Source organism: Impatiens glandulifera, chromosome 5, assembly GCF_907164915.1.
Source record: "Impatiens glandulifera chromosome 5, dImpGla2.1, whole genome shotgun sequence".
NCBI lineage: Eukaryota > Viridiplantae > Streptophyta > Magnoliopsida > Ericales > Balsaminaceae > Impatiens > Impatiens glandulifera.
Genome location: NC_061866.1, coordinates 7,125,597 through 7,138,310, shown reverse-complemented (window position 1 = coordinate 7,138,310; position 12,714 = coordinate 7,125,597). Strand labels below are relative to the sequence as shown.

At 28.6% G+C, this 12,714-nt stretch overlaps 1 protein-coding gene across 1 annotated transcript; it reads left to right on the top strand.

Annotated features, from left to right (window-relative positions):
- Positions 1 to 4,157: 4,157 nt before the first annotated feature.
- LOC124940154 (O-fucosyltransferase 19-like) lies at positions 4,158 to 7,587 on the top strand. The gene is made up of 6 exons (XM_047480637.1): positions 4,158 to 4,983; positions 5,634 to 5,706; positions 5,784 to 5,854; positions 5,935 to 6,156; positions 6,247 to 6,956; positions 7,031 to 7,587. The coding sequence occupies exons 1-6, from the start codon at positions 4,492 to 4,494 to the stop codon at positions 7,257 to 7,259; spliced, it is 1,797 nt and encodes a 598-aa protein (XP_047336593.1). The 5' UTR covers positions 4,158 to 4,491; the 3' UTR covers positions 7,260 to 7,587.
- Positions 7,588 to 12,714: the final 5,127 nt, after the last annotated feature.

Sequence of the window (12,714 nt, the reverse complement as noted above, 5' to 3'; positions counted from 1 at the left end):
ACTCCAATTCATTTGCGCTACCAAGAACAACAAAATTCTAATAGAAGAGTGTTTAACAACAAGAGAAAATACCTTATTATAATCAACTTTTTCCTTTTGAGCGTAGTCTTTAGCTACCAATCTTGTCTTGTAACGAACATTAATTTTTTTTGGGAAATCCTTCTTTCTTAGTAAAGATCCATCTACAACAAATAACAATCTTCCCTTTTGGTAGATGCACCAACTTGCATGTCTCATTTTTCTGAAGAGATTGCATCTCATCATCCATAAAACCTTTCCATTTTCAACACTTCGAATGACATCTGAAAAGGTGGATGAAACATCAACTATGATTGGAAATACATAGGTCGCCATATCAACAAACTGAGTTGGTTTTGAATAACTCATCTTGGTCTGTTCACAACAATTGATTCATATTGTTATGAAGGTTCTTGGGTCGGAACCTCTTTCTCATTTAATTCTTTGTCTGTCGTCAGAAAGTCACTTGTAATTGAGCTTATCTTTATCTACTCAAACTCCACATGTTGCGGAGTACAATCATATTTGTCTGGTGTTACCTTATTCAATATTGAAGTTCATCAAAAGAAACATCTCTACTGATAATGGTTTTTTTTGCATCTAAACACTAGAGACAATATCATTTAACTTCAGTAGTAAATCCCATAAAGAGAACCTTCTTTTCTCGTGGATATAACTTTAGTTCAACTATATGATAATATGTTATAGAACCAAAAATGTGCAAAAAAAAATTATAATCAGTTACAGGTTTTCCAAACCATACCTCTAATGGAGTTTGTCACCAACTACAGATGATGGTAGGCGATTTACCAAATATTGAGCGTATGCCACAACTTCTACCCAAAATTTCATGTCTAACCCAACATTAGACAATATGCAACAAACTTTCTCCACTAATGTCCCGTTCATACATTCCTATACTCCATTTTGATGTGGTGTTTTTCTAACCATGAAGTGTTGAACTATACCACACTCTTGGCATAACTTCTAGAAAGAATCATTCTCGTATTCTCCAATGTTATCAATTCAAAAAATTTTGATCTTTCTTCATGTCTCATTTTTAACTTGAGTTTTTCATTTAAGAAAAAACTCAAACACTTCATCTTTCTTCTTCATAGTAAGAACCCACATTCTTCTAGAAAAAAACATCAACAAAAATAACAAAATAATGTCTACCTCCAAGAGATATGATCTTGGCAGGTCTCCAGACATTTGAGTGCACATAGTCCAAAATACTCTTGGTGTTATGGATAACAGTGCCAAATTTTACTCGTCTTTATTTTCCAAGAACACAATGTTCACACAAATCTAATTTACAAACTTTTGTATCTTTTAACAATCCTTTCTTAACAAGAGTTTGCATAGATTTCTCACCAGCATGTCCTAAACGCGTGTTTCATAGCTTTGTTGCCTTTAATTCTTTTTACTGCCGGAAGTTGATACAGTTGTTGTTGTCCCATTAAGTGTACTACATATTATTACTTTTCTTGATGACTTTCAGCATCACTAGTTCTCTAAAGTTTACTTTTAAAATTCCATTTTCCATTTTCACATGTAGGTCTTTTGACTCCAAGACCCTCAAAAAAATGAGATTTTTTTCCATATTCGGTATGTACCGAATATCTTCGATAATTCTGGTGGATCTATCATCATTTATCAGCTTAATTGAACATATCCCTTTTATTTTACATGTATTAGCATCTCCCATGTAAACAACTCCACCAACTATTTCTTTAAAGTAAAAAAACCACTCATGAACTGGTGTCATATGATAAGTGCAAATTGAGTCCAATATTTAAATGTCAGAATGTGATGTTGTGTGTGACATCGACAAAAAAAATTCTAAATCTGCTTCACATTTGGTTTCTACAATATTTGCATCTTCATAATCTTTTTATTTCTTCTTAAAATATGGGCAGTTATTCTTCTAATGTTCTTTCTCACGACAGAATACATTCATATTTGAAAACTCTACTTTTAAATCTTCCTTCTCCCCCTTTTGATTTGATTTGCTGACGACCCTGATCACTAATGTTTCATCTGTTGTAGCTATTTTATTTTATTTTGTCCTACTTTTTCAATTCGTGACTATATAAAACAGAACTTGCAGCATCAAGATATACATTTCCCTTATCATGAAGTAACATTGTTTCTAAATGTTTAAATTCATTAAGAAGGGACGATTACAACATCAAAGCCGAATCCTCATCCTCAAAATTCACATAAAGATTTAAAAGATTTGCTACTAATTGATTAAACGTAGTGATGTGTTCATTCATAGTGGTACATGACTGATAATTAAACCGGGACAAACGTTTTTTCATAAGGAGCTTATTATGACCATTCTTCTTCAGAAATTTATTCTCTAATGCTTGTTAAAGTTTCTGTGTAGAAGTTTCATTCTTCACGACGTACTTTTGCTCTCTAGATAGGCATGGTCGAATTGTTCCACACGCCAATTGATTTATGATACTCCATTATTTTTATATCATGTAACTTTTTTTTATCTCAATAGCAACATCTATACCCTGTTGGAAAAAACAATTTAGAACATCACCTTGCCACATACCGAAATGCCCAGTTCCATCAAATATTTCCAACGCAAACTATAAATTCGACATTGGGGTCCTCATCTAGGATGACAAATGAGTTGATGCTCCTTTTGAAGACTCAATCACCGTGTCAATGACTAATAATCGGCTCTGATATAACTTGTTGTGGAAAACTAATAGAAAAAAGAATAAATAAAAGAAATAACAAATTAAGAATTTGATAACGGAGTTCGGCCAATTGTTGTCTACGTCTTCGAGTGCTAAGTATTAATTGATAAAGAATAAGAGATACAAATATTGAGTGAAATAAATCAAAGGGAGAATAATTTATTTTATAGACTAAGAAACTTTCTTTACTCTCATCATCTTCTGACGTGAAATTCTAATTGTGAGAAATATTTTTTTATATACTAAGAAATTCTCCACTACAATCCTCATTCGATATAAAATTCTAATTATGTCGTAAAAACAACAATATAAATATAGACAAAACTCCTATAGCGCCTAATCACATTCCAAGATTAAAAAGTGTCAAACTAGACTATAGGAAGGTGAGTAAAGTTTTGTTAGAGTTTCTTTATCAAATTCTATATGAATGCTAATTACTAGTCTTTTTCACAACTACCATAGAGAAATTATTAAATAATTCGTTATACAAATTAATGTGACCGACATGGAGAAAACACTCTCATAGTTGTACAAAGAAAAGAAAAAAAAATGCAAAAAAAATATCACACCACAACAAAACTAGAACACCCTAGATTCAAGGGTTCTTCTTCACAACTAAGAAAGTGGACAAGGTAATCGTAAAAGGTCTGTGATTAAAGGTTTACTAGGGTGTGTCTCTTTTTAATTCTTAATGAATGCCACAATATAGTCCTTTTTCATCATCTTATTCAATTTGAAGTAAATTTTACATTATTAAAAATTTAAATCTGTTATCTCTACCAAAAAAAATATTAAATGAAAAATGTTGAAAGTTTTAAAAGGTGATTAATAAAAGTATAAAACAATGAATAAATTACCTATAGAATCCTTTGACTTAATTTTAAAAATTTACAGATAATCACTTGCTTGTATATATTATTCAATATTTGAAATTTTTTAATTCTTAATGAATGCCACACTTAATCCCTTTTTTTCATTATCTTATTCAATTTGAAGTAAATTTTACATTATTAAAAAAGTAAACTTGTTATCTTTACCAAAACTTTTTAAACAAAAATAATTTAAAAGTTAAAAAAGGTAATTAATACATTGAATAAATTACCTATAGAATACTTTGACTTACTTATAAAAATTTATAGATAATCATATTATTTGTTTTCCCTTTAATACATTTAATTATAAAGGAATTGACCAATTAAAAAAATATATAATAATAAGTATAAGATTTGTTTCCTTTTTTTACACTTCTGAAATTATTATTACAAATTACAATTCAAAAAATTATTTTTAAATGAAGTTTAAAATTAATCTTTTAATAATAAAAGAACACCAATTAAAAGCAAACTCAAATGGTTTAAAAGTCCACACCGTCTCTCCAAACAGACAGATAGATACAAGATAGATATAGAGAGAGAAGTTATATATATATATATTATTTGCAGAAGCTCACCATTAACGCAGATTTCGCCTGTCTGATCGCCTTCTATTTCGGTCTCTCCTCTTGTCTGAATCAAAACAGAGGACAGAGAAAATCAAAATTTTCTTTCTTTCTTTCTGGAAGGAGGGAGAGAGAGTAAAGAGAGAGAGAAAGAACACGGGGGGGGAACAAAAAGGAAGGGACACCATATCCGACAAATCAACGGTAATCTCAAAAATCTCAAAAGATTTCCGTCCCCGACGAATCAGAAAGAAAAAAAATCCCCATTTCCTTAAAATTTTCTCTCCCTCCAACCCTATTTTCAACTACATATATATGTCTACCGGTGGTGCCACCGGTTCGAGTTCCTGTCCTGGAAGTCCAAGGCCTCACCGTCGCCGAGTCGGAGACGTAACAGATACAGAAAAGGGTTCACCAGTAGATTGCTACGGCGCCGGCGCCGGAGGCGGAGGCGGAGGGGTGTCTATGGAAATCGATGATTCCGGTACTGGATGTCACTATGGACACACTGTGGTTCGATTCTTGTCAGTGATAGGGAAAAAAGGGATCTCATTTCCTGATTGTGTACAGTTTTTAATTCGGAGGAATTTGGGAAGAAAAATATTTGGGTTTTTGTTGATTATACTTATGGTATCGATGTTCTTGAAGTTGTCGTTTATGACTGGAGGTAATGTGGAAATTGAGACGATGCAGTTGAAGGAGAATCCTCCATTGATTCGTTTTCCAGATGATCATGTTAGACCTGAACGGGTTGTATCTGAAATTGAGACTTTGGTTCGCAAACCCACGTTGGATGACAAATTACCGGTAAGGTTTGACCTTAAATGTCATGTTTTCTTGTTTTTTTCTTTGTTTTTAGGTTATTCTATTCCTGGGGAATTTTCTTTGATCGCCATTGATGATAATTGTTAGAACTTTTTAAAGAATATTTATGATCATGGGTTTGTAACGGTTAGTTTAATAGTAGATCTGATCTTTTTGTTTTTGTTTTTGTTGATTGACTTGATTGACCCAAGAATTTTGTGGGATTGGCAAAATACATAGAATTCGGTGGCCACCATTATTATATTCTTACAGCTATTTTCTAGACGGGTGTAAAGCACCCGTAAAGCTCTGCTTTTTGGTTCTCTTTTTCTTGTGACCCACTAATTTATTTATTTATTTTTGAATGTTCTTGTGGGTTGTCGCCGCCGGCGGCCGGTGGCACAAAAACGTTGAATGGTTGACAGAATTTTCCTTGTTTTTCTTGTCATTTCCTAATGTCCCTTTCTCATCCAGCTTAGCTTCTTCACTTTCAATTTGCCATTAGAGACAGGCAACAAAAAAACAGAGATACAGACAGAGACAGGAACAGGAACATAGAATTTCAAATATTATTAATTAGCTTTGTTTTCTTCATACCATAGAGTTATGAGATTTTGATACAATTCATAACCACTCATGTTTTTTGTTTACAGGTGTCTGAAATTTGGGCAAAACCAAACAGTGAAAACTACTATAAATGCATATCTCGGCCCAAGAATCGTTTAAGTAAGTAATAGTTTGTGTTTTTTTCAGTCAGATGATCAAATAAAACTGAGATATTTATGTTTGTTCTTCTTTTTCAGGGACTGGTTCTGCAACCAACGGTTATATTCTTGTTCATGCCAATGGAGGGTTGAATCAAATGAGAACAGGGGTATGTTTTTTGTCTATAAAAAACATTTGATTTAGAAATTAATGATGTTCTTATCTTTTTTTTTTGTTGTTAATGAATAGATTTGCGATATGGTGGCTGTTGCCAAGATCATGAACGCAACCTTAGTCCTTCCATCACTTGATCATGAGTCCTTCTGGACAGATCCAAGTGATTTTAAAGATATATTTGATTGGAAACACTTCATTCAATCTCTCGACAAAGATATCGATATAATCGAAACTCTTCCTTCACATATTGCGTCGAAGACCCCCCTTCTCAAGGCTCCTGTTTCTTGGTCTACGGTCAGTAAGTTGCACCACACGATTAGTTATGTTATCCCTTCATCAATCAAATTTAAATAACTCTAAATAAAACTGATTTGATCATTTCAGTCCAGTTACTATAGAGGAGAAATGTTGAAATTGTTGAAGCAACATAAGGTGATCAAGTTTACGCACACCGATTCTCGACTAGCTAACAATGGCCTTCCGCCTTCCATACAAAGACTCCGTTGTCGTGCCAATTACCACTCCCTTCGTTACACTCCCGAGATTGAAGGCCTTGCCAAAAACCTCGTCAACCGATTAAGAACAAATGGAGAACCATTTATTGCCCTCCATTTAAGATACGAAAAAGATATGCTTGCTTTCACGGGTTGCAGCAATAATCTAACATCAATTGAGACAGAAGAGCTCCGTTTAATGAGGTATAGCGTAAAGCATTGGAAAGAAAAAGAGATAAATAGCAAAGAGAGAAGACTAGAAGGAGGTTGTCCTATGTCTCCTAGAGAAGCCGCCATGTTTCTTAAGGCCATGGGGTACCCTTCGACTACGAACATATACATAGTCGCGGGTGAGATTTACGGGGAGAATAGTATGGACCCGTTTCGTGAGGAGTATCCAAATGTTTTCTCTCATTCAACATTGGCAACTGAGGATGAATTGGAGCCGTTGAAGAATTATCAGAATAGGCTTGCCGCGTTGGATTATATAGTCGCTCTAGATAGCGACGTTTTCGTGTACACTTATGATGGAAACATGGCGAAAGCGGTTCAAGGTCATAGGATGTTTGAAGGGTTTAAGAAAACCATTAGCCCCGACAAGTAAGGAACATGTGTAGTTCTCGATCAGTAGATGATTTTGTTTCTATTGCGATAATTAATCTTTTTTTTTTCAGGGTAAATTTTGTTAGGTTGATTGATCAGTTTGACGAGGGCGTGTTACCTTGGGAAGATTTTTCTTCTAAGGTGAAGGAAATGCACAAACATAGGCTTGGAGGCCCGTCTCTTAGACAACCGGGTGATATTCCAAGATTGGAGGATAACTTTTACGCCAATCCTTTCCCCGGTTGTGTTTGCAATAGGTCCGAAGACAACAGGTCGAGTAGGTTAAGAAATGGTCAATAGTCCGTGGACGGGCTCTTCACAAAGATAATAGTATTATATAGTACTATTTGAAACTTATACCTAAACCCTAGCGCCATGGCTCGGAGGCTAAGGATATTTTAGAGGTTGGGCATAAGATTTCAAGCTATTGGAAAAGTTTGAAGGTGGTATGATGGGAAGATAAGATACAAGGAAAACACTTTTTTTATCTACTAGTAAATTATAATAGATTCGTTATTCTTTCCACATGATTCATGTATTTTGTTTCAAATTTGGTTAGAATCACATATTTGTAAATTATGCTAATAGAAGATATATATGAAATGATATCCTTTTAAATTTTATCTTTTCTTTTAGGTTGGAACCTTATTTTAAGTAAAAGAAAACAAAGAAAAAAACATAATGAGTGTGTCAATAAAAAATTCTGGAACAAGTCCACACCATTGAACCAGAAAGGCACCATGAATTTGGAGTATTCATTTCACACACACACGAGTCACGACCTCTAAACACTCATTTTCACCAACTCATATTTAAATCTTGATTTTGTGAAGCTATACTTTTTCAAATAGAATTTTGAAAACAATAATTGCTTATAATACAAAGAAAATTTAAAATAGTTTTCTAAAATTTCTTGAAAAATATTATAGTGTAATTTCTTAAGAGTCGAATTGTTTGGTTGAGGTTTTTTTTATTAAAAGTCAATTGAGATTTTAGACATCTTCTTTTAAGTTATAAATTTTTCTTTTTGTTCTTTATTGTTACAGTTATACAAAACGTGGTTTTTTTAACGGTTTTAAACACCATTAACTTATTATTTACGTGAAATAAATAAATAATATTGGTCTCGGTTAGGACTGGGAATTTTCGACTCGGTCCCAAAGGACCGAGTGTTCTTCATTTGGTACAAAGATTACGGGTTTTATCTTTTGATGCAAATCTTGAAAATACGATTTGTAAGTTGCTAACAACTCATATAGATGTAGGGATTATAACCCCTAACCCTAAACTCGATCAATCAAGCTCTACAATAATTGGTTTTTTAAAATAATTTTAGGACAAAATTTGGGATCTTTTGAATTAGGTCATCGCAGGGCCTAATTTTTGTTCCAGTAGCTTTGAAATGATGATTATAGTCGAACACGATCAAAACAAGACATCAATCAAGCTTTATAACAAATTTTAAAACTGAAATTCAAAACTTTTTTTAAAGAAAAATCAATTGAATCAAACATGATCGGAATGTTGATTTTATTATTTGAAAATCATCATAACATGTTCACAAACATGTTAGGCAACTATTTGAATCAAAATGTAAGCCAAAAATCTCAAGAACATGATTTTCAAATTTTCTAGATTTTCAAATCAAATTTGAGTTTTTTCGATTAGGGTTGAATTGATGAAATCTCTTTCGACGAAAAACTTAGAAATCATCTAGGGATTAATTTCAACTAAAGAAAACATGAAATTGAGCCTTAAATAAGATCAACCCGATCAAACTTAGAAAAATTCAATTTTGAATCCTAAATTGAATTACAGTGGGTCTGGAAGCTTGCTAGTGATTGGAGAACACTCCGATGATGTGTATGAAGTTTTCCCAAGCCCTGGATCGAAGTTTGGATCGCCAGAGCAATTTCTAAAAAAATCAGTCGTTGGAGTTCTTCACAATTCTTCGAATGAGGCTGTAATACTGGAATTATGTTTGATGGCTTGGAAGAAGAACACCTAGGAGTATTTATACTCGGCTAGGTCGGTTATTGAAGTCGAATTCGTATTGAATTTGGCTTCTCAAGCCTTATCCTTTGATTTTAATTTTGTCATCGACATCCTAGATCTAGGATTGGTTTTGACTTAGATTCTTAGGAGTAATGATGGCGAGGGAGAGACATGCGCGTTGGTGAAAGAATAGATTCATAAGGTTGAGAAACAGGAAATATATAGTTTCTAGAAGGTTGTCGGCGTCTATCGCGGGTCTCCGGAGTTCGCGGAGAAGAAGAACAAAACGACGTTGTTTTGTTTAATTAGACGCTATGTTGGCGTTTCGTCCATCGCCTGGCGATCAGGCGTTTGGGCAAACGGGATTAGCGTTACCATTAGCTGCTCCAGTGTGGATCCGAGCGCGCGCATGCTTGGCTACAATCGGCATGTGTGGCTTCCTCCAGAGCGCTAGATGAAAATAAAGAATTGATCCAATTGATAAGAATTCTACTGCATGTGATTTCTTTATTTTTGGGTACACTGAATTATTAGTTTATATTTTTATTAAAAAGTTTTGAAATCGAATTTTAATCTTTTTTTGTGTTTTTATTCACCAAATTAATACAAAAATATTTTTGGAATATAATAAAAATTATTTTTATTTATTTTATTTTTGGATATTTAGAGTATAATTTAATTGTATTAAGTCATAAACTATACCTAATTTATGTTTAAAATTATAATTAAATTATTTAAATCCATTTTGAATTTAATTATTAAATTAAATATAATATTTTAGTTTCAAATTATTTTTGATTTTTAATTAATTTTTTTTAATTATGGTTAATTATCACAATAATTAATTTTAACTTATTTTTAATTTCTTCTTTGTGTTATTTTAAATATAATAATTTTAAATATTATTTTAAAATTATAAATTGGGGTATGTCAAATTTTCATGCTCATTATATAATTAATTTAATTTAAAAAATATTTAATTATATAAATATTGTATTATATATATATAATATTTTAATTTTAATGTATTTATAAAAATATTATATTTTATATTATTTATATTAATAAATATATAGAATTATTATATTAAATTTGTAAATTATTGTAAATTAAATTAAATAATAATATTTTTTAATATATTAAAAAATTATAATAATATATTTTAGATTTACATAATTATAACAAAGTTATAAAAATTAAAATATTAGTATTAATATTTTTAAATAATCTTACTAGTTACAAACTTATTATAATTTTTGATTCTCTTGTTTCAGTTATATTTTAGTTTTTAATAAATATAAAATTGCCAATAGAAATAAAATAGTTTATTTTATTATAGTTTATTATATGGATAGTATATTAAAATTATGAATTTAAAACGTAATAAAATGTAATTTTTTTATTATGCAATTAAAATAATTATATTATTAAATAATATAATTAAAATAAGTAAACTTTTTAATTTTATTATTAAATAATATATTATATAATTTTTAAATGTTTAAAATTTTTTATACGAAATTATTATAAAGTTTTAAATATTAATTTCAAAAATACGATATTATATATATATATATATAAATAATTTAATTAAAAATATATTTATTTATATAAATATCATATATATATATATATATAATTATTTAATTTTAATTTATTTATAAAAATATTATATTTTATATTATTTATATTAATAAATATATTATTATTAATTAAATTAATAAACTATTGTAAATTAAATTAAATAATGATATTTTTATATATTAAAAAAATATATTAATATATAATTGTAGTTAATATATAATTTATTATAATTTTGTAATTTTAAAAACCATTTAATTTTAAGTTAATTGAAAAAATCATTAAAAAATTACAACATAATGTTTTTAATTTTTTTAATATTATATATTTTTATTTATTTATATTTTATATGAAATTTTTAAAGATTTTATATATTAAATTTATATAAAAAAAATATTTAATTTAATTGAATATAAAAAAAATATTTGTGAGATTTTAATATGAGAGCAAACTACCAAATCAAAGTTTATAAGAATGTTTTTAACCTTTTTTCCATTTTTTTTTAAATTCATTCTATTTTATTAAAATCAAATAATGGTTTTATTATATTTTATTATTATTATTCTTTTATAATTAATATTTAAACATACAAATTTTATAAAAAAAATTATATTTATTTTTTAAATAAAAAATATTTATATTTATAATTTTAATATTAATTATATAATTACAATCTTATTTATTTATAAATAATAATTTTTTATTTTTAAATAAAAAAACTTATCTTTAAAATACATATATTAAATAAATTTGTAATTTATATAATTTTAAATATTAAATCTCAATTTAAAAATATAATAATTTAAACAAAACCTAAAATATTTTTTTAATAAATTAAAATTAAAATTAATAATTTAACATATATTATTAAAAACAAGTAGTACTTTTTTAAATATGATTCAATATTTAACTGTTTAATTTTATCTAAATTCAACAATTTAATTATTTATTTTAATTTTTTTTCATTAATAATTACTTATATAAATTTAGATTAAAAAGTTATATAATACCTTATATTTTTCATTTAATTAAAATTAATTTATTTATTAATATATTTTGAAATTTTAGTATTATTTATTAATATATTATATATTTTTTAACTATTTATATATTATTAATTACTAATTATTATAGAGTTGTAATTTAATTAATTAATAAATTACTATAATAAAAATATATGTAGATTTTTATTTTATTTATAAATCAATAAATTTTAAATATTAATTTCAAAATTATGATATTATATATTAATTAATTTATTAATTAATATATTTTATATTATTTATATTAATACTTTTATATAATTATCAGATTAAATTTTTAATTAAATTAAATAATATTATATTTTTAATTTAGTTATTAAATTTAAAAAATAATAATATATAAAAAATTATTATCTAATGGTAAGTTTTAAAAATCTACACACCAATTTATAAAATTAAAATAATTATTTTGATTTATGTTGGAATAAATAAAATCAAAATAATTAACTCACGTCAAAAACTCATTTAAAAAGATTAATTAAGATTAATTAATATATTATTAATCAAATTAGTTAGAGAAAGATGACCAAAATTAAAAAAAAAAATATTGGTAATAAATGTTATATTCATTTATCTTAAAATAATTTTAAAAAAAATAAGGATTAAAATAAATAATTTATGATAAAATAATTTAACCCTAAAATATTTTGTGTATTTATATCCGTAATTGGGTGTAGCCGAAGTTTTGTTAAATGGCTACAGCCGAAACCACGATCATCAGATGAGCATCAGATTTTTATCCAACGCCCATCAGCAGCACGCGTAGCCTGCTGCAGTTGAAGGAGTGCGCGCATGAGTTGTAGGAGATCAACTAACACGGATGTTAGCTCTGTCCATTTGATTGATGACGAAACGCTAACGGAACACCCCGCAATCGCCAAACGCGCACAAAGCGGCATTGTTTTGGCCTCTAATCATACTCCTCGTCGCGATGTCAAGCAGATAAGGATGAAGATTCGTTTTGATTTTGTCAACTTAGTCGTTAGTCAACAATTTTGGTTGATTTAAAGCTTGAAATTATCACCCTACCATAGTGATCATTTATTCCTATCAAAATAGGGATGATTCATCCATATTCGACAAGTTGACTCAAGAACAGCCAAAACGCCATTAATGACTTTTGGCTAATTCAGTCC

What these genes read in the sequence shown, in the direction of transcription:
- LOC124940154 (XM_047480637.1), top strand. Translation starts at nt 4,492, where the DNA reads ATGTCTACCGGTGGTGCCACCGGTTCGAGTTCCTGTCCTGGAAGTCCA. An exon ending in CTCCTGTTTCTTGGTCTACG is followed by an intron (nt 6,157 to 6,246) that starts GTCAGTAAGTTG and finishes TGATCATTTCAG; the next exon opens with TCCAGTTACTATAGAGGAGA. An exon ending in AAAACCATTAGCCCCGACAA is followed by an intron (nt 6,957 to 7,030) that starts GTAAGGAACATG and finishes TTTTTTTTTCAG; the next exon opens with GGTAAATTTTGTTAGGTTGA.